At 58.8% G+C, this 20,406-nt stretch overlaps 1 protein-coding gene across 1 annotated transcript in view; it reads right to left on the bottom strand.

Annotated features, from left to right (window-relative positions):
• CASZ1 (castor zinc finger 1) overlaps window positions 1-20,366 on the bottom strand; it is a 57,531-nt gene extending 37,165 nt beyond the window's left edge. Inside the window, exons 1-2 of the mRNA XM_023215314.2 lie at window positions 20,087-20,366; window positions 19,665-19,703 (exon numbers count right to left, since the gene is read on the bottom strand). Of these exons, the coding sequence (XP_023071082.1) occupies window positions 19,665-19,703; window positions 20,087-20,135 (88 nt within the window). The 5' untranslated portion in view covers window positions 20,136-20,366. The remainder of the gene's footprint in view (window positions 1-19,664; window positions 19,704-20,086) is intronic.
• Between the last annotated feature and the right edge of the window lie 40 nt (window positions 20,367-20,406).

Here is a 20,406-nt window from a genome sequence, read left to right as displayed (position 1 = left end):
TTGACCACCATCACCCCTACCTGGGCATGAGCCCCTGACTTCCCCGGAGATGGGAAGGCCTTCTAAGAGGAGGGCCAGTGCCTCCAGATCTCAGGGTGACCCTGCCTCCTCTGCCTCCTCTGCCTCCTCCCTCTCCTGATGAAGGCAAAGAGGCACCGAGGGATGCCCTGCCCAAGCCCCCACCAGCCGACAAGGACAGTCCTGAGTCCAGCGTGGGGTCCGAGCCTTCCCCGGCACCGTTGCTGCGGAGGGCATCCAGCCCTCTGAGGCCACCGGTGGTGGGATACCTAGGCTTTGGCAACTTCCACAGAAGACAAATCGACTCCAGAGACCTGGCCCCTTGGAAAGCTCGTCACTTTAGCGTCTTCCCTGCCCTGGGCTCGGGTCCCCAACTGTAACACAGGGTTGCTGAGGGGATGATGTGGGCACACGCCTGGCCGGGGCTGCAGAGCCTACGGTGCCTCCCTGATACCCCACGGTGACTGTGGGCAGAGTCCCCTCCCCAGAGCCGGGAGTACTGCTTCCTGCCCGGTAACTGCAGGGCACTGCAGACCTGGAGTTCGGCCCCGTGTGACCCTGCCCAGCTCTGCCTCGGGATCTGAGAGCTGCCCTAGGCCTCCTCCTCCCATCCCCGCAAAGCCCAACTTCTTCCTGAGCCTCACCTGCCCCAGCCATCCGGGCCCAATCTGGAGCTGACCAGTGGGCAGCCCAAAAAGGTCCCCACAGGTCCCCGGGCCCTCTGTTGTGGCAGCCGGGGAGCAGACCTGGCCGCCCTAAGCCCTCTGTGGGGATGCAAGGGGAGCACCCACCCTCCTTCTTTTCTGTGCTGAGATACCCCCCCAACCAACTGTCATTAAAATAACAAGTTTCTGTTACAATCTAAACATTCCCACATCGCATAAAGGGTTATATTACACCCGAGTCACTCCCGGCCCGTGTTTGCACAGAAAAGCTCACGGCAGGTCCCCCCTCCTGACGAAGTGACTTATTAAAGTTTAAACAGTAATTAACAGAACAATAAAAATAAAGGGATGTTTGGGGAGTCGTAGCGCACACAGGGTTTTTGGCAGTGCCAGCAGTTTTTCAGTGCCCTGCGCTGGCAGCAAAATGCGACTGTGAAGCCAGTGGGGACAGAGGACGGGGCCAGGGTTGAGCCAGGGAGTCTTGAGGCCTAAAGGGCCAGAAACCCCGAGGCAAGGCTGATGGGAAGGAATGGGGGTCCTGGGGTGGCAGGTTGGGCACAGTGCGAGCAGGCGGGGTCGTCTGGCATGGGCAGGGAACAGGCCTGGGTGGGGAGGCTTCAAGAGGGGTGAGGCCAGTGCCCAGCTGAGCCTTAGGCACTTCCGGGAGCCCAGTGCCTCGGTCACATCCGGCCAACTCCGCACCGACCTGGCTAGGGGAGGCGTCAGGTCCCCCGACACTGCGGGCATTAGGAGACCCTGCAGTTAATGATTCCTGGGGCTGGACTCTGGGCTCCTCTCCCAGTTGGGCAGGTACCCCTACCCCCGTCTCCAGCTCCTGTGGCCGGGGCACTGTGGGAACTCTCCTGGCCCCTATCAAGCATGGGTAAGGACTCGGGGGCCAGCCAGCCAGCCTAGCACATGACCCTCCCCCACCCACCCCCAACAACGGGAGAAAGTGGCCAGCTTGCTGGGCCAGGTAGGACCCAGCGGGGAAGTCCTCTTTCCCCAAGGTTTGCAGGGAGCTGGCCTGGCAGGCTGGTCCGGGCCAGAGCTGCCTGGGATGGGCAGGGTTAGGCCTGTTACCTTCAGCCTTACCTCTTCTCCCTCAAGTTCCACCCCAGGGGCTCAGACACCTGCCTGCCAGGGATGGCAGAGACGGTCAGGACAAACCAGGCACCCAACCCTGGCAGCCAGGGAGGGGTCCCAGGAAGAGGGTGGGGCTCCCCCTGGACCTAAGCTGGCTCAGAGGCTTGGGGGCCAAGGAAGGAGGGACAGCAGGAACCCCTGATGGCCACACAGAATGTGTGATCTCAGGGTGGTGACAAACCCATGCCAGCCAAGTGACAGGACACCAAGGCCCTGCTGGACTGGCCCAGACACCCGCCCCCCATGCTGCTTCTCATTCCCTCTCCCAGAAGCCCTGGGCCCCCGCTGTTGTCGACCACGTTGAGGGAGGGCCCCTGCCTGTCCGCTGCTCCTCCCTGTCGTTCCTCTCCAAGTAGAGCCACCACAGAAGCAAAGCTCTCGCCCCACCACACAGCATTAGCCCTAAAAAGTGACCTTTCAACAGAACATCCCCAATGCAGGTTCTTTCCACCAGGACCAAGAAGACACCACGGGCCCCCAGGAGGCCTCTCCACCATCCTCTGAACAAAGGAGCTCTCCTCCTGGGCGTCTCCATCTCCCTCTGTGCCTCAGTGGGCCAACCTGCCTGGGGTACCCTGGGATCCTATTTCCACAGCAGCCTCCCACCACCTTGGTGCCTGCCCTGGACCAGCATCCAGCTCAGAAACGAGCCCCCAGCCCAGGGCCAGCAGCCCCATAGTTTCTTGACGAGGGCACCTTTGCTGGTTCTTCCACATCCCAGCCGCATGGGCCAGCAGGAGCCTCTGTGAGCCCTGCGTGGAGGTGAGATGCTGGGCTGGGCCAGAGACTCTCTCTAACGTTCTGTCTCCCAGGATCTAGGTCCTGGTAGCTGGAGGGTATCAAGGGCATGTACTCTGTCCTGGCTGAACCCCACACTGCCTGGCTCTGCCACTGCCTCTCGCTGAGGCCCCTGTGGGCACAGCCAGCCAGGGGGTGCAGGGCCCCACAGACCTCAGTGTTGCCTGGGCTCTAGCACGTAGGACGTGAAGGAAAGCCAGCAGCTTTTCTCCCCCTCTTTCCTGGGCAGAGCCCTTTGGGGCTCCATCGCCCCCCGCCTCCAAGATGAGTGAGTCATGGTGAGGGCAGAGTGGAGGGTCGAGACAGAGAGAGCTCAGGAGGGGGCAGGTGACGCTTCCCAAGCCTCCAGCTGCTCTGCTCAGGCTGGAAGGAACGCCAGGAGCTCACAGTCCCTCGCTGCTGGAGGAGGTAGACTGAGTCACCCAGCGCCAAAGCCTTGCTGGAGTAGGAGGGGGCAGGAGAAGGCGCCTTCAGGGTCAGGGGAACGACTGACAGAGGGCAAGGCAGAGGGTGTCTGGGTGGCACCAAGGGGGCAGGTGGGGACAGGGGCCTTCTCATGGGTACGTCTAAAATGGGCAAACAGGGAACCAGGTGCTCGTCCTGACCCGCTGTTTCTAGAATCTGTGTGTGGGCCACGGCAGGGGCGTGGCAAGTGGCTCTGGCTGGACACGGAGCTAACGAGGGCAGCCTGCACTTAGGTCCCACACACCTTGGGACAAGGGACAGCTATCAGGGTGGAGGCTGTCCTAGGTGCATAGAACTTTAGACCTGGAAGGGGACTGAGGTCCAAGAGGCTGAGAAACTTGGCAAAAGCCCAGGTCACTCACTCACTAAGGCTAGACAGCTCCAGGGGCGCAGTTCCCAGTGGGGGGGTCCTCTCTCGCCCAGCAAATCCGATGCTACACATTTCTGTTTCAAAGCAGAACTTTCCGCAGCCTTGGAGACTGCACCAGGCCCCTTGGGCCCCAAATACCACAAGGGCCCCCTGCTGCGGAGAATTTGAGCCACACATGACCCAGTGGGCAAGGACCCCAGATGGCTGCGAACCAGCACCTGCGGGGTGCAAGGCCTGGAAGCCAGGCTCCCCCACCCTCTAGGGGAAGCCAAGTGGAGGCTGGCTGCGTGGCCTGGCTGACCCACTGGAAATGGCTGGATGTGTGTGGCAGAGGGAGGGGACCTTTCTCTTGCAGGGACTGAGACACTGAGACCTTCCAATGTGTGCTGAGGGGGAGACAGGGCAGACGCTCTCTGGGGATGAGAGGAAAAGCCTGGACCAGAGAGAGACCTCGGACAGCAGGCCCAGCCCAGGGGAGGCGGCAGCGTGGGCAGCAGGTGGCAGAAGAACGCTGGGTGGCACGCCACCCGCCCTCCCTGCAGCTCGTCTCCACAATCCCCTTGCTGAGGCCAGCGGCGGCGACCATGACGAGGACATGAGGGGACTAATTTAGGAGTATTTTTAAAACGGTGGCCCTAGTGGAGGGCTTGAGCAGTTGTCAGCCATCTGGAATAAGGAATTACAATCACCTCCCTAATCCTATATTCCCTAAACCCTAAAGCTGGTTACAGTGCGAGGGAGAGGCAGCAGGTGGGTGAGGGTGGCGGGGGGGAGGGTCTGTTCCAGAAGGGGGCAGAGCCCAGGGAGGCGCCCACAGGCTGGGGCAGCACCGTCCCCGGGGGGGGGGCCGGGGCCAGGGCTGAAGATCCCAGTGTCCTCTGAGCCCCTCCAGCTCCCCCACCCGCTCACGAACACTCGCTCCCTGGGCCGCGCTCGCTCGCGCAGGGGCCGTCAGGTAAATTAGATCTGAAAGCTGACAATTTCTGACCATATTTCCTTGATTATTTCAAACAAATGCACAGCAGCCGCTGTAAGGAGATTAAAGTGACATAAACGTCCCGAGTGGGAGGGGGGAGGGCAGAGGATTCAGGTCACCCCCATCCGTCCCCCGCCTGACAGACGCTATATCGCTATCCAATCCAATAAAAAATCCCCCCCTTTTGCTTTAATTAATTTTACAGCTAGCTTGCTTAATTACTTTCAATCAAAATCCTCCTGCCATCGCAAAATTAGAGATGGTTGAGCTCCATTAGCCTAAATTCTTCATTTCCATATAGAAAAGAGGCTGTGTGCAGAGCCAGCCTGGGCCCCTGGCAGGACAGACGCCCGTCTGCCCGCCCGCTGCCAGCCAGCCCACCCCTGGCTTCCGCTCTCTGGCTATCTCTGGCCTATGTGTGTCCCCTCACTCTCCTCCACCACTGCTCCCTGGGCTGCGAAGAGCTGAGGTTCAGGAGGGGTACCCGTTGCCCCGACTTCCCAGGATTCAAGAGGGGACTTCGGGGCTGGCACGGAGCTCTCCACCAGGGCCTGCAGCTTTTGATGAAAGCATCGGCTGATCCTGGGAGCCTGCTGCCCTGCCAAAGGGCCCCTGCTGCCTCCAGGACACAGCCTAGTCCCAAACCTGAGGCAGACAGGTCTTGGGCTATCCGCACCACTGCCCCAGGAAGGGGTCCCTCTCCCAGCAGGGCAGAAACACTCCCAGCCCTGGACTTAGGTCCCAGTCAGAACAGACCCCTGGAGCCAACGCCACCCAGGGTTCCCTCGGCTGATTCCTGGCTGCAGTCATTGTTCACCATCAGGGCAACTCGGGCCAGCTGTCTCGATGGTGCTACCAAGCAATGTAGCAGCCCCCACATACTCTGGCATTCTCCTAGGGGCCCCCCGCGGGCCCCTCCTCCCTATCCCATAGTCCTGGTTCCCAGCCTGCAACAGCTGCACCTCCACCCCCAGCCTGGGTCAAGTGGGTGATGGGTCTGGGCTCTGTCCACATCCTGTGCCTGCACGGGTGCCCTTCTCCTCCCCTCCACCTGCCTCATCTTCACAGTCCCCAACCCCAACTCTGGAAGCTCCACTTCAGGTTTTCCATACTACAACCCCGAGTGTCACCACAGGGTCCGGCCCAACCTGGGCTCCAGCTGATTAAGGATCTGCAACAGGATGTAGGGATTATAGTAAAACCTGGCTCCGGATCTGCAGGGGCAGCAGGCCAAGTCCTGGCCCTGGGACTCCTCTCCCCTCCCCTTCCAGCATCCCTACCCACTCCCCATCCCAATCCCAGCTGCCAAGTGAGGGAGGAAGGCTGAGTCTTCGGGGACTCCTGGCTGGAGTCTGAGGGGTTCCAACTGACAAGGGGTGGCATTAAGAAGCCCAGGCCAAGTCCTGCAGAAAGGCTGGGGTGAGTTAGGCTGGGGAAGGGGAGTGATGGCTTTATGCCACTGGGCTTTCTTCTCAGGGAACCAATGTGATGGTGGGGTGTCCTGGGCCGGACCTCTGGGCAAAGGCTGAGTAAGCAGGGAAGGAAGTGCCCTGAGGGCCAGGAGAGCCCCTTCCAGGCAGAAGGCCTTACCACGCTGCCGCATGGCTCCGGCTGGATGGCACAGGGGGCGGGAGGGGGGAGGTGGGGTGCGAGGCCGGCTCTGGAGGTGGAGGAAGGAGCTGAACTTGGACCTCTAGGGCCTGTCTTCTGGACACCAGGGACCACAGGTCAGTCTGCAGGTTTCTCACTGGTCCTGCTCTAAAGATGAACTCAAGTCCTCTCCTCCTGGCTTGGCTGAGCTTCTCAAATATATCCTGAGAGCTACTGGCACTGCCCCCTCTGCCCTAGGGATCCTGGGAGGATGGTTTCGGGTCTCAGGGGGTGCAGTGTCACAGGCTCCAGCATTACTGCTTCACACTTGAGAGCACAAAGGGTAAGGCAACTTCGGGCTGGAGGAGGGTGTCCAAGAGGCCACGCCCCGGCTGGGCCCTGAGGTCAGCAGGTGAAGAAGGTGAGGGGGCAGGCGGGCAGATGGACTCGCTGCTAAGCCCAGCTGGGCCCTCCTGGGCTCCGGTCCCTCCATGCAGGTCTGAAGCCTCCCTCTCACCCCACTATCAATGAGTCACTAGCAACAGGGATTAGGAAGCGGGAAAGCAGACGCAGCCCCAGTCTTTGGGGACACATGCTCACATGCTGACTTCCTGGGTGTTCCCCCTCCCACTGGGGCAGGGCTGGGGCCTCATACCCATCTTTCTTTCTGTCTTTTTTTTTTTCTGGAGACAGAGTCTTACCCTGTCGCCCCGGCTGGAATGCAGTGGCATGATCTCGGCTCACTGCAACCTCCACCTCCTGGATTCAAGCAATTTTCCTGCCTCAGCCTCCCAAGTCGCTGGGATTACAGGTGCCCGCCACCACACTCAGCTAATTTTTGAATTTTTAGTAGAGACGGGGTTTCACCATGTTGGCCAGGCTGGTTTCGAACTTCCAGCCTCAAGTGATCTGCCCACCTCGGCCTCCCAAAGTGCTGGGATTATAGGCAGGAGCCACCATGCCTGGCCTTTTTTTTTCCTTAAACTCTTTTATCCATTACCCTCACCCCCTCCTCACCCTGACCTCCGTGCCTGGCCCAGGTGGGTCGGGGTGGTGGAAGGGTGGATGGAAGAATACGTAAGGGGTCAGTTATTCAGAGATCAAAGGGCACAGCCCAGACCCTACTCCACCTGCCTGCCAGCCCACGTGGGGTAGCACCCGCCTCTCCCTGCCAGGCCCTCAGCATGCTGCCCCCTCAGTGGCGGAAACCGCTCCTTCAGCTCAGCGCCCTGCCACTCCTTCTACACAGCCTTCACAGGTCCCAGCTGACATTTCACTCTCTCTGGGCAGCCTCCCGGGACCGTCCTCTCCCTCTGTCCTCACTGCACCCTGTCCTAGTCTTAGCACTTCTGTAGGAACTTGTTTAATTAGCCCTCTGCCTCACCAGACGGCAAGATCCCTGGGACGAGACCACCGTTTCAGCGCGGTGTCTGGCCCAACAAATATTTACTGAGCAAATGTGGAAGATCCAGTGCCTCTCGAGTTTGTGAGGGCGGTGCTAGGCCCCAGGGACGTGGCCTGGCTTCTGGGCTGACCCCCTCGGGGCTCCAGGAACCTTTCCTGGAGGGGTGGGGTGGGGACTCCCTGGGTGGGACTGAGCTGAAGCCCCCTCTCTTGGGTCTCTTGCCCTCTTGAGCCCCAGGCTCACCTCCAAACGCCCTTCACAGGGCTCTGCCCAGAGAACAAAAGAGGCCCCAGTTGTTCCAACATTTCTCGGCAAGAGGAACAACTGTTGCTGGCCAGTCCCTTTCTGAATAAATCCTGCAACTGTTTGCAATGACGTGCGACGCTCTCCCTCCGCCTCCTGTCCCTGTCCCAAAAGGAGAAAAGGGGATTGAAAAAAGATGGGGGAAAATCCCATATCAAGCCCCACCATCTCCCTACACCCACTTTCAAGTTTGTCTGAAAATGTTAGAAACACAACACACAGGGACAGCCACCTGCTGTCCCAGACAACTGGGACAGCCGCAGCTAAGGGTGAGGCTGTGAGATCAGGACCCAAAAACAGGAGGTGAGACAGTGAAGGCTGGAGGGAAGTGGAGGGTGTTGGGACGGGGAGAAGGGGCAATGAGAAATACCACCGTGAAGTGGGAGAGGCAGACGCAGGGTTGTACTCAGCCCCGTAGGGGCAGACGAAGGAGGGTCTATGGACTAAGGGCCCGGGAAGGCTCCTGGGGGCCCGGCGGAGTCCGGGAGGCAGGAGTTTCCAGTGGGGCAGTGGATACCGAGAGGGGAAGGAAAGGAGGGAGAGAAGTTGAGTGGGGAAGAGGGAGCGAGGTCTATTAAAAACCTCTCAGTGCATAACACAAAATGTCAGGGTTTATAGCTTCATTCTTGGCTTTGCCGGGACTGAGAACCCTGAACAGAAATGTCACCGCTTGTCATGTTTAATCACCTGCTGTTTGTTAACACCTTCCCTGCAAGGAGCCTGTCTCAATCTGCCCCTGGGCCCCCCAGGGACCCGGAAAGAGAAAACATCTTTCTCCTTCTCTGGGCTCTTGGCCCTGCCTAGGGGCTCTTCAGCTCCATCTGAAGGCCTCCCGAGGAGCCCCAAAGTGACCCTTCCTATCAGGGAGGCCGGGGAGAGGGACCCCACATGGCCCTCTGGAGGCGTGGTGCGCTTGGTGTGGTTGGGCTGGGGCCTGCCATCCCCCTGCTGCTTGTGCGTGGCTCTTCCGGCCTGTCTGTCCATTCTAGCTATTCCACGCGGTCCCCTAACCCTGCGGGTACAAGAAGATAAATAAAGGAGAGCCCGCTCTGATCTCTGCAGCCTGGAAGTCACCAACGTGTCTGCTTGAACAGCAGCGGTCACATAACATCTAACAACCAAAGCCACCATCCTTCCAGTTACAATCGGATCACACCATCTGGGGTTCTGGCTTGGCTCTCTGAGCGTGCTTTCCTGGGTTGTTTAGACTAGGAATTCTCAGCCCTACTGCCCCACGTTCCTTCCTCTGGGCTGAGGGTAGGTGTGGGGGAAGGGCAGCACAAATCAAAGCACAGTGTGGTCTACACTGGGAAGGAAGCTGGTCCTTTTTTCAGATTACAACCAAGCAAAGACCTGGGCAAACTCAATACAGCCCCCAGGCTAAAACTCCACCTGGGACAGCTGCCTGCAAAGCAGTGAGTTGATCCCGTGGAGTTCCCAAGAAGTCCCATCACCTCTAGTAGCAAAGAAAGCCAGTGGGGATACCCACCGCCGAGCTGAACTGAAAATGGTCTCCCAGCGAACCAGGGGGTAAGGTCCCCATCTTCCCTTCCAGCAAAGTCTCTGCTTACACAGAAACATATCCAGCGAACATGCATCGTGAACCTGTCTCCTAGGAGAATGCCCGTTTGGTTAGACATGCTTCCTGAAGGGCTCTGCGTCCAGTCCTTTCACTTCCATTTCGCCAGAGACACAAGTCGGAGTGTGTTCCGCCCACCCGCACCCCTTCCCTGCGGACAGACGGGAGCACTCGTTTCTGCAAAGATGGGCACTCCGGGATGCCTCTAGAAAAGGAGGCTTTCCCCCAGAAGCTCAAAATGCATCTGCATCCACAACTACAGTTTATCTTGCATCCCTGCAGCCCAGGGATGTGTTCGAAGACTACAGGCGGGGTATACACAGGGGCCAGAGACATCTGGGGACGTGGGCCAGGCAGCACGGGAGAAACCCATGGCTGGAAGCCTGTGTGTCCTCACTCAGGGCTGCCATTTGGAACAGTGCTCAGGGGAGCCCCGCACCAAGTCCTCTGGCATTTAGTGTTTGGGAACAAACCCAGCACTATCTCAGGGCCTCCAGCTTCCCCACTTAGGAAATGGGACAGCTCCTTGTCTTCCTCCAAGGGAACTGATGAGGAGAGATGAGATGTTAGGTGTGGCTCTCTCGGAAGGAAGACGCTGATAAACTTATGGTGGTGGGGGAGTGAGGGGCTGGGGGGTGGGGGCTGCCTTGTCCGCATCCTCTCCAGAAGCCCTGCCTGGACTGTGATATGTCGGGGGAGAAGGCTCAGTGTTAAAGCGGTGGGATCGCAGCTGCAAGCCCTTTTCTAGGCCAGGTGAAGCTTCCAAGCAGTGCCCTGCCATGCCTTGGAGGGGGCGGGGGGGCACGAGCATGCCCACCCCAGCACATGCTCCTAGCGGAATGCAGCAGCCTGGGAACAAGTTTTGGTAGCGTGAGGGGGTTTAAGTGGAGCCAGCCCCAAGTCCCCCTCCTGGACAGAGACGTAGTCCATTCAGGAGGTGCCTGGGCTCTCCAGGACCCTGAGGGTGGGACCATGTCAAGTAGCCCATCCTCCTGCCTCCAAACAGGGCTGACTAACCCTCCCAGTTTGCCCAGGACTGGGGGTGTTCACACACATGGGTCTTTGCAGTTCTGGGCAAACTGGGGTGGTTGGTCATCCTATTTCGAGACACCACGATGCTGACCACACGGTCTGAGAGCTGGGAACTCTGCCCGGAGTCTAACTCGCATCTGCTCCTCGGGTCTCACTCACACTGTCGGGTGTCAGAAATCCTCTCCTTCCCGGGTGAACTGATGACACAGGGTCTCTCATGCCCGTGGAGGCCAGACCTGAGCCTTTTCCATCTGTAGGTTTTACAAAGCTGGTTCCTGTCATTGAGAGGGACGCTGAGCACACATGGAATGTGTCCTCCCAACTCAGCCACCCATGGGGGAGCCCAAAAGGAACCCCCAGCATGGGACCTGGCCCAAAGGTCGGGAGGCTCCTGGAATGGAGTTGTGTGTTGCCTGAAACTCTTGCATTTATCAGATGAGCACGGCCTCCCCGCCAGGCCCCCTGGTATAATCCTTTCATTAATTTACTATTACATGGGAAATTACTCCTTACCCAGGAATATAAGTTTTCATCTTATTTTAAGTTAGATTCTTAAAGCAATTACCAAGGCATCTGGCGATGACTTCACCGCTGCGGCCAGGCCCCGCAGGGGAGAAGGGCGGCCCTGAAGCTGCACAGGCCCTAGAGGGGAGTCTGGGGAGAACCGAGAGGGAAGTGGGGAGCACCCTGTCATCTCTGATATTTGTTGTTTGTGGACAAACTCCTTTCCAGTGCCACCTGCCCCGTGAACCCGCTGGTGACAGTTGCTGAAAAACCTCGGCAGCTGAGGCCTCGGGAGCATGCTCTATTTTTAATTGTTTGATCAGAATATTCACTCATCTAGGCCCATTCCCAAGACGCATTTCCCAGCCAAAGGGTTCCCCCATTTCCCACACCTTCTTTCCTCTCTCTCTCGTCAGAAATCAACTTTGAAATCAATAATCAGAGACACAGACCTTGGTGAGTTTGTCAGGGAGCATGGCATTGGAGAGAAGGGGGGCTCCTCCCCAACCTGGGAGCCCTCAGAGTGGCCTCGACTGTTTTCTCTCTGAGCCACTGATCCTCGGCCCCCGGGCACGAAGCTGGCCCCGCATGGCCTGGCATTGCTACGCCTGTCTGAGCCCCACCCTTCCTGGCAACAGGAAGACCCCAGCCTCCCTCTGTCTACTCTGCCTCTGCTTATTCAAAAACCTCGGGGGCAGGGCAGAGGGGCTGGGGACACCCAGGGAGCTGCTGGGAAGGACAGGGAGGGGACACTGGGAGGGAGGCATGTGCCCCTGGACTCAGAGGGGCTGGAAAGAGGCTGACTTTCATTTCAGCTTCCATTTACTAGAGGAAGGGAGCCCACAGGGGCAGCTGCCAGCCTGTCCCCCAGCCAGCAAGTCACACAACCTGGCTCCAGCTGGTGTCACTGGGGCCTGAGGCAGACCATGCTGCTAGGAGGAGGCTACTGGGGCCCACCTGACCCCGTGGCCCCCACCTGACCCCTTCCCAGGAAGGGCTCCCTGCCCAGCATGGGGGCCCATGGCTGCCTGGCCGTCCTCTCCTCTCCTCACATGCCCTTGGCCGCACCACTGTACTCTTCCGTCTCAAGGTCACAGGGCCGTCCACATCAGGAATATTTACTCACCGGACTGGCCCTGTTAGCAGCACTCACCACAAATATGCTTTCTGATAAAGTTGGCAGAAAAAAAATTCTGGAGCTCAAACCAATGTCAGAAATCATCCCCTGCCCCTGCCAAGGGAGCACGAGGTGGGGCCTGGAAACAGGTCACACACCAACTGTGGGGCAGCCCTGGGGGTGCCTGTATCACACCCCCTCTCACCTTTCTCCTTCCTGTTTTACCCAGGACAGCCTGTTGCCCAAGGGACCAAGGGCTGGGGACAGGTAAGCTGAGGACTGGGTCTTGGGGAGGAATGAGTGAATATTCACCACTCGGGCCTCTGGAGGACGAGGCGGGTAGGGTGTCACCTGGGCTGCCCCCCAGGCCGTCTCAGCTCACTGCGCCCCTCCCCGCCACCCTCTCTTGGTGCACAGGGGCTCCGCGTGTTTTTATTACCTGTTTGACTCACTGCCTTATTGCTTCTCCCCTTAATGGGGCCGTAACCGTGGAAACGAGGAATAAACGGCCACCAGAAAATGAGATGATTAAACAGGTCACCCTGGCAAACAAACTCAGCTAAGGAACCTCTGGGGGTGGGGACGCTAGGCTGCCCCTCCCCCACCTGTGGCCAGAAGGCCTGGACCAGGTCCTGACCACACTGTCCCACACCTAAAAGGAGGGGGGCAGATGCTGTGGGGCGCCCCCTGCCGGGCAGTGGAGAGCCAGGTCATCCTTCTGCGAGGCAGCCCCTGGCTTCCTGTGGCCTTGGGTTCCCAGGCTGAAGGGGTGACAGAGAGGGAGGCACTGGGCTAGAGGGCAGTGAGGATCACAGCTGTGGGGAAGAGGCACTTCCCAGTGACAAAACTTCCAGGAGTCTCTCCCAGCCGGCCTCCAGGAGTCCTCCTGCTCTCCCGCTGCACTAGGGTCCCCCCACCTAAAGCTCTGCCCGGCTCCTCCAGTCCCCCCATTCTCACACAGCACAGTCCCTCCCAGGGCCCCCTTAGTTCACCGAAAGAGCCCCATAAGAAAAGGCCAGGAGAACTTTGGGAACACCTGGTCTCTGGAAACACAAAATGTGTCCGTTTCCCAGCCCCCGCCTTCTCCTCCAAAGCCAGGCAGCGCCCCAGCCTCGGCCAGGTGGCATCAAGAGAGGGCCCTCTTGGCTTTAGGAAATCTCTCAGCAGGTGAGTGATGACAGCACCAGCAGGGCCCAGAAGGGCCAGAGGAGACCCCAGAGTCAGGCCTGTGGGACATTCTAAGAGCAGATGCCCCGGCCAGGAGTGGCCCATATACCACGCCCGGGGCAGAGGCCTGAGGCCCTGGCGCCTGGCTGGCCCTCAGTATGGGTGTATCCCTGTCTTTCTGGTCTCACTCCCTGCCCTGGGTCTGTCTAGCTGGAGGGATCCCGGAAGCGGGGAAGAGAATGAGAGATGGTAGACATGCAGTGGTGAGATCTGCTCAGGAGCAGACAAAGGGGAGAGGGAGAGGGCAAGGGAGGAAGTGGAGAAGGGCCCGGATCACCCTCTGGCTGCAGCCCTCCTATCCCCACTAGGCAGCAGACTGACCTCCCAGTCCCAGGCCATGGCCATGGTTAGGAGTTATTGTGGGTGCCATTCAACCATCCCACTCCCGTCTTTATCCTTAGCACTCCCCTGCCCCTTTCACGTCATCCCAAATCCCAGCCTCGCTCCTTCCTGTAAACCAGGCTCTAGAAAGCTCTCAAGGAGCTAAAACCCAGGTCCCAAGGGAATCGGCCAACATTTCCTGCCTTCCTCCTTCTGTCCCCACTAAGAAGCCAGGGAGGCACTTGGGGAAGAGGCACATCAATCAATCAGTTCCACCAGCACTTACAGCGGGAAGGCGTGAGCCCCAGCCCGTACCAGGCCTGGGGAAGAGGTGGCGGTACACCAGCTACCAACTAATGGTCACTGTTAGGAGCAGCCGTGGCAGAGGAAAACAAGGGCTCTGCCCGATCTCCTGGGGATCAGGGCACATGAGTCAGAGTGCTGGGTCCTGGCACAGCAATGTCACAGGTGTACCCAGAGCCTCAGAGCAGCAGGCCCACACCCAGCAGCTTCTCTCTTTCTCCAGGGCCAAGGGGGTGTGAGGCTGGAAAGGTTGCACGGGGCAAGAAAGGTAGCAGGGAGGGCCCAGCTTTAGGGAGCTGGGTGGCCTGGATGAAAAAGACAGAAAAACGTGGTTGCACAATGGGAAGCAAGAGTTCTGCTCTTGGAGGGGGAGGGAGGACCAGGCACAGAGAGAGGGGTCTGGCTAGGAGTCTAGAAAGCGTGGTGGCGGAGGGAGGTCCCTTAAGTTCATTCTTTCACAAAACTCCCTGGGTCCTGACCCCTGGCTCCTTGGCCTGGTGGGACAGCAGACCGCTCCTCTCCCTCCAGTAGGCAGACGCTGCCAACACAGGGGCCCAGGCAGTCCTCATTTCCGTCTCTCTTGCTGCAGGAGAGCCTCCCATGCTTCCTGGGTTTCAGGCCTCGCCTCCCACATGGGTCTCTCCCCCAACAGGAGACCATACATCCTGCTGAGTCGAGGGTGTCAGGGTGCTGTTCTGTGGCCAGGCAGCCAGAGGGGTGTGTGCTAGACCACCAAGCTGCTGCCCTGCACAGGTGGTCCCGGTGAGGCTGCCCCTCCTCCTTTGCACACTGGGGCCGTCCGCCCTCCTCCCGCTCCCAGCTTCTCTCTACTCATCGTACCCTGGCCCAGCTACCCCAGAACAGCTGCTGCTTGCCGTGGGGACCCACAGGCAGTAATTACTACAGTGCAACTTCCTTCCCCCTCTGAAGATGAGGAGGAGGAGGAGGAAAAGGAGGAAGAGGTGGTAGCAGCGGCCAGGGTGGTCAGGGTTTAAAAACCAGCTCAGGGAAGGCCATGTTAAAAGGTGAGCCTTGGGGCCTGGGGGCATGGGGGGTGGGTCGGGTGGAGAAATGGCCTGAGCCCTGGAAGAGTGTTGGGCCAGCCGTTCTAGAGGAGGCTGATGGAGGCTGAGGCTGCACCACTGACAGGGCAGGACCCAGGAAGAAGAGAGGTTGGGGCCAAGAGCCTTTCCAAGCCCCACCCAATCCCCTGCTCAGGAAGCAGGCACGGCCTTGAGCCAGGGCAGCCACTTTCACGAGGAGATGCCACCGCATGGCTCAGCCCTCCAAAGGTGCCTGCATTTATTTTATTTTTCCATCATAAAAACTCCAGCTGCAGCCCAGCCAGATTCCCGGGCTGTGGGGGCTGGGAGAACACCAGTAGTACCGACAAGGCCGGTAAGAGGTCTGAGTAACACCCACACTCAGTGCCTTTCTTGGAGAGGAGAGTGAATGGGTTCTCCTCGCTGGTCCCTACCAGGGAAAAAAAAAGGGCCCGGGGTGGGGTCTCTCCAGGGAGCCCTTCAGAACTGCCCCTCTGCCTCTGCCTCCTGCTGGGGAGGAAAGTCTATGCTAGGCCTTTTTACCTCAGTTTCCTCTGATGTCTTGCAACTAGAACCAGGGCTGGTTCACAGGGCCACTTCACAGCCCAGAGCTGCCTGTCTCCAATGCTTTCTACCAAAGAAAAGGTCCAAATAATGTGCTCCTCACCTCGTCCACGTACCCCCTACTCCCGCCCGCCAGGACTGCCCCACTGAACAAAATCAAGTTGGGAGTCAGACAGTCGGAGATCTGAAAGGTCATCTGATGCTCAAGTCCCTCCAAATGTCACTAACCAGTGCACAGCACAAACCTCTGTTCGAATGGTACCAGGAAACCCATGACTTCTGAGACGGCCCATTCTGTCCCAGGCTCTGACAGCTCCTTTCTGCCAAGATGGCCCCAGAGCACCTACCCCCTGCAGCAGACTGGCAAAACCCATGCCCAACCTGGCTACAGGGGCTGGCCCCAGCTCAGACTGGTTGAGTGGGTGTATCTGGCCAAGTAAAGGCTGGAGGAAGGAAATTGAGAGCAATCTGCTCTGCCCTAAACCCGGCTTGGAATCTCTTCCTCCAGAACAGCACAGGAACCTTCTCAATCCCCGGTGCCTGGCAGGTCGAAGGTGTAACCAGAGCTAGTGAGGTTCCTAGAAGCCTCCACACTTGGCGAGGCTCTGGCCTTGACCTGGCGGCTCATGGAAGGTCTGATCTGAAGGTGGCTGACATTCAGGGTAGGGGCCTGAGCAGCACACATGGGTGCTGGGTTGGGGATGCCAAGTTTTTTGCTCTCTGGGCTCAGACACCATCTAGAAGAAGTCTGTGGCCTACCTCAAGACAGTACGCTCTCAAAGCATGGGGCTACTGAGAAATTCCACTCTGAGAATCAGGAAAATGAGCCAGCCTGGCCCAGCTTCCGATCCCACGCTTCCTGGCCTCCCCACAGCTCAGGCCTGGGTCATCTGCAATGGGGGGTCTGCTGGCAACACAAGGGGGTCCTGGCCTGGAGCCCCAGAAGGAGAAAGAAGTAGGCCAGGCTTCCTCCCACGGACCCGCCTTGACAGCAAGGCTGCAGCCACGGCGTCACATGGACAGCGCTGTCCCTCACCGGCTCCCCCTGCAGTCTGTGGCCATCCCTTTAAACTTGCCCTCTTGCCTCTTTGGCCCTTGACCTTGTAGAGCTTATCTTGGCTCCTCTGCGCCTTGGACAGCCCCACCCCTTCGTCTCAAGAAGAGAAGGGGCAACTATCACCAGATCCCCACAAGTCAAGGGCAAGAGCCTGCTCAGAGCTCCACCCATGTTTCACCGCCATTTTCACCCTGGCTTCTGGTTGTGTTCAGGGCCTGGGAATCAGCCTGGTGGGGCCTAACCCTGGGAGCTTCCCAACTGCAGGATGGATATACCTGTGTCTGAAAGCTTCCTCCCTTCTCCCCTCCCCCCTCCCAGCTCCCTCCCCCAGGGAAATCACTCTAAAAGGGCCTAATGGAACTATGTCCTCCTCTCTTCCTCTCTCCACTCTCTCCCTCGCTCTCTCTCTTTCCTTTTTTTTTTTTTATTAGCATTTGTGGAATTTATTCCCAAACTCTCCTAATCTTCCGTACACAACCATTTGATTTGCATAACCCAACCCCCTCTCATAAAAACTGGCTGCTAGTTTAATTAAAAAATGTAAATTTGCTGTCATCTCGGGGCCTGGTGAATTAGGACGACATCGGCATTTTTTATTGCTGAAGACGTCCAGATTGATCCAGCCCTTGGCTGAACTATGGTGGGGGAAAGGGGGTCCACATGGTCCCTGAGGGCCCTGAGGTCCTGCTGTCCCCTCCTGAGAAGGCTTGGCTCTCCCACCACTGACTTCCTCATGGCCGAAGGCCTTCAGGACCGAGATGTGTCCGGGACCGTAGGGGATGTTAACCTATGATCAGAGGTTTGGTGGGTCCATGATGCCAGCAGCCCTTCGGGGCCTGCGCCCCTGGCCATGGACTGTGTCAGAGAGGCCGTTGGCTGAAGCTGCCCATGCTGCCCCCAGAGGAAGGGACCCTCACTTCACCAGCCACGTGCCCTGGCCAGAGATGAGGCCCCGGCTGTGTCCCGCGTGCACTGTGAAGTTGAGGGAGCTGTTCCCAGCTCCTGAAGATGAGCATGGAGTCAGCCCAGGGACCAGCTCAGAGGGGATCTCAGCATCCTCATCTGCTTCCCTTTTTTGGTGAAGTGGGGGGAAGAGTGCTTTTCTTCTGAAGTTCTGAGATTATAAGTGAAACTTCCAAGTTCAAAGAAGAGACTGAGATGGTATCACCAGATGACTCCTCCAGGAACCAGTCAGAACTCTGCCACCCTGGGCCTCCCCTCTGGCCAGAGTCCAGGCCTGAGTCCCACGGGGAGTGCTCTACTCCAGCTACCGGAGGAACCAGCTGACCTCAGGGTCCCTTCTAGCTTCTAGGAAAAATTTCCAGAGCCTGTCCCTGGAGTCCTGGGAGAAGTCAGTCTCCCGAAGCCCCAGGAGAGACACCACCAGAGGCTCTGCCACCTGCCTCCTACCAGGGCTGGGAGGCCCTCGCTCCAGTCAGGACACCCTAGAGAAGGGCTTTGGAGTACTGTGCCCACGACAGACTTGGAGGGACTTGTTGGTGGATGGCAGGAGGATGGACACTGGCTCCAGCTGGCACTCAGGTTAGGAGGAGACCGACCAGAGGGCCTGCCTTCCAGCTCTGTATATGCCTGGGTCCCTTGTGCTGGCCCACAAGCAGAGGCTCGCCTGCCCCAGGTAGGGGGTGGTGCCTTGCCACCAGGCCCATCTCCAAGGTCTGCTTCTTGGCTGGGATGGGTGGGGCCCTATTTCCGAAGAAAGGGGGTGGGGCCTGAGAGGGAGGTAATGAGACACCGATTGGAGGTGGGGGTGGGCAGGTTCTCTGTGGGAGTGGAGGGCAGGGAGGGGCAGGGTGGCAGCCATGGCCTTAGACACCTTTACCACTTTGCCCAGCAGGGGGTGTCACACCCTTCCTGGGCACAGAGGTCCCGAGGCCCTCCACATCAGACCAGCCAAGATCACACCTGGTGTCACACAATCCTCAAACTCTGCAAATGACACTGCCCCCCCGCCCCCAACAAACACAGGCCCTTCTTCACCGGCCACCGTGCCACCCATCCTCGGCCCCTCAGGGCTGCCTCCTGTCTCTGTGCCCACTCCCCTTTGACCTTAGAAGGTTAGATATCAGCTCATGGGTCCCAAGGGCCGATGCTGTGAACTTGGGCCTATTATAAACAACAACGCTAACAGCCACCAGTATCACCTATCCCATCAATGAACCAGGAGAGTTCAGAGGTCAGTCTCAATGAACGATCAGGCTGTTTGTTTCTTTTAAAACATTTAAGAAGACAGCTGCTTTTGTAAGCCTAGCATGTAAGGGTCCTGGTCAAAATTTGGTTTCAATAGCCAGGGCCCATGGGAAGCCCACAAGAGCTGAAGGCAAAAACACTGGAAAGAATTAGATTAAAACCAAGAAAACACCAAAATCTCAGGATAAACTGCCCCAGGCGAGCACCAGGCCTCCTGGAACCCCCGACCTTGTCCCACAGGAGGCCCCCAAAACCTAGATGCCTATGCTGAGTAGTCCTTCTGGTCCATCACCACCCCCCAGGGTGGGGGCTAAAGAGGTGGGTGGGAGACAGTCCAGGGCCCCTCACTTTGAACTGATAACAGCCACCTCATCCCACAGATTCTCAGGTGAAAAATACTCATTAGCCATAATAAGCAGCTTGATCATCCGACACAGCCTTGTCCCAAATAAATTAAATTCCTTTACCTTGAGACAGTCGCCCCGAAACCAGACTAACCACCTTTCCCAACAGGACGCTGCTTTCAAAAACTAAACCACCCCCCACTAAAAAAATAAAAACACACGCCCCACAGCCAGACACACAAAGATCTTTGCAGAGAACAAAAAAAAAAAAAAAAAAAAAAAAAAGCACACACAGAAAAAAACACGAAGCCATACAAAAAACACGGAGAACAAAAACCCCACAAAAACCCCCTAAATCCTCTCTCTGGGTGCCCCCCAGCTCCTGCTCCTCTCGGTTCTTTCATAATGACAAGCATCACATTAGTCACAGCCTCTAAGCAAGTGGCAAATAACAACAACAGCCTCAGAAGTCGCCGATCCCGAGGCCGGGACGCCGGTAGGCAGCCGCCCCGACCCTCCCGGCCCCCACCCGGCCCCGCCGCCACCTCATTGGGCTAAAAATAAGAACTTCCGTAAAAGAAGCGAAAGAAAAGTGAAAGAGCCGCCCCTGCGTTCCCACCGGCCGGTACCTGTTCCAAGATCCATTCTCTTCTCCTTGGTCCCAAACTCTTCGCGGAACGCCACCAGGGGAAGACCGGGAGACAAGAAACACGGGGTTAGCGTCTCGCGGGACCCCGGCCGCCCGCCCCGCGCGCCCCCCGCCCCGCAGGAGCGGCCCGTCCCGGGCGGGCACCGAGGCCGCGGCGGAGAAACTTTCTCCTCCGCGCCGCCCGCTTCTCACGCTCGGCCCCGCACGCGCCCGCGGCTCCGCGCAGCCCGAGTTTCTCCAACTAAGGCAGCAACTCTCGGCCGGCGCGGCCCCGGCTTGGGGGCCCGGCCGGGGGATCCGCGAGGCCCAGGGGCGCCCCCGTCCCGCCGCCAGCGCCCCGCGCCCGGGTCGCCGCCCGAGACCGCGGCCCCCGGGCCTCCCCCGCCCGCGCCCGGTACTCACCATAGTCGGAGAGTCGAAAGCCGAATTCACTTAAATAATCAACTTTCATAATACTTAATTAATGCCTAATTGCAACTGATTACTCCCCGAATAACAAGTTGTTTTAAAGCCCTGATGTCATTGCTCCTGCCGGTAACACTCAGGGTAACAGTTTGGCAGGAGGGAGCGGGCGGGCGGGCGCGGCCGGGGGCGCTGCCAGGAGCCGCGGTGATTGGCAGGGCGGCCGCGGCACCGCCTCCTCGGCCCGGCCCGCGCCGGCCCCGGCAGGTGAAAGAGCAGAGCGCGGCCCCGCCGCCGCCGCCGCCGCCGCCGCCGCCGCC

Source organism: Piliocolobus tephrosceles, chromosome 1 (assembly GCF_002776525.5).
Source record: "Piliocolobus tephrosceles isolate RC106 chromosome 1, ASM277652v3, whole genome shotgun sequence".
NCBI lineage: Eukaryota > Metazoa > Chordata > Mammalia > Primates > Cercopithecidae > Piliocolobus > Piliocolobus tephrosceles.
Note: the sequence above shows the minus strand (reverse complement) of the source record. Positions and strands in the feature narration are given on the sequence as shown.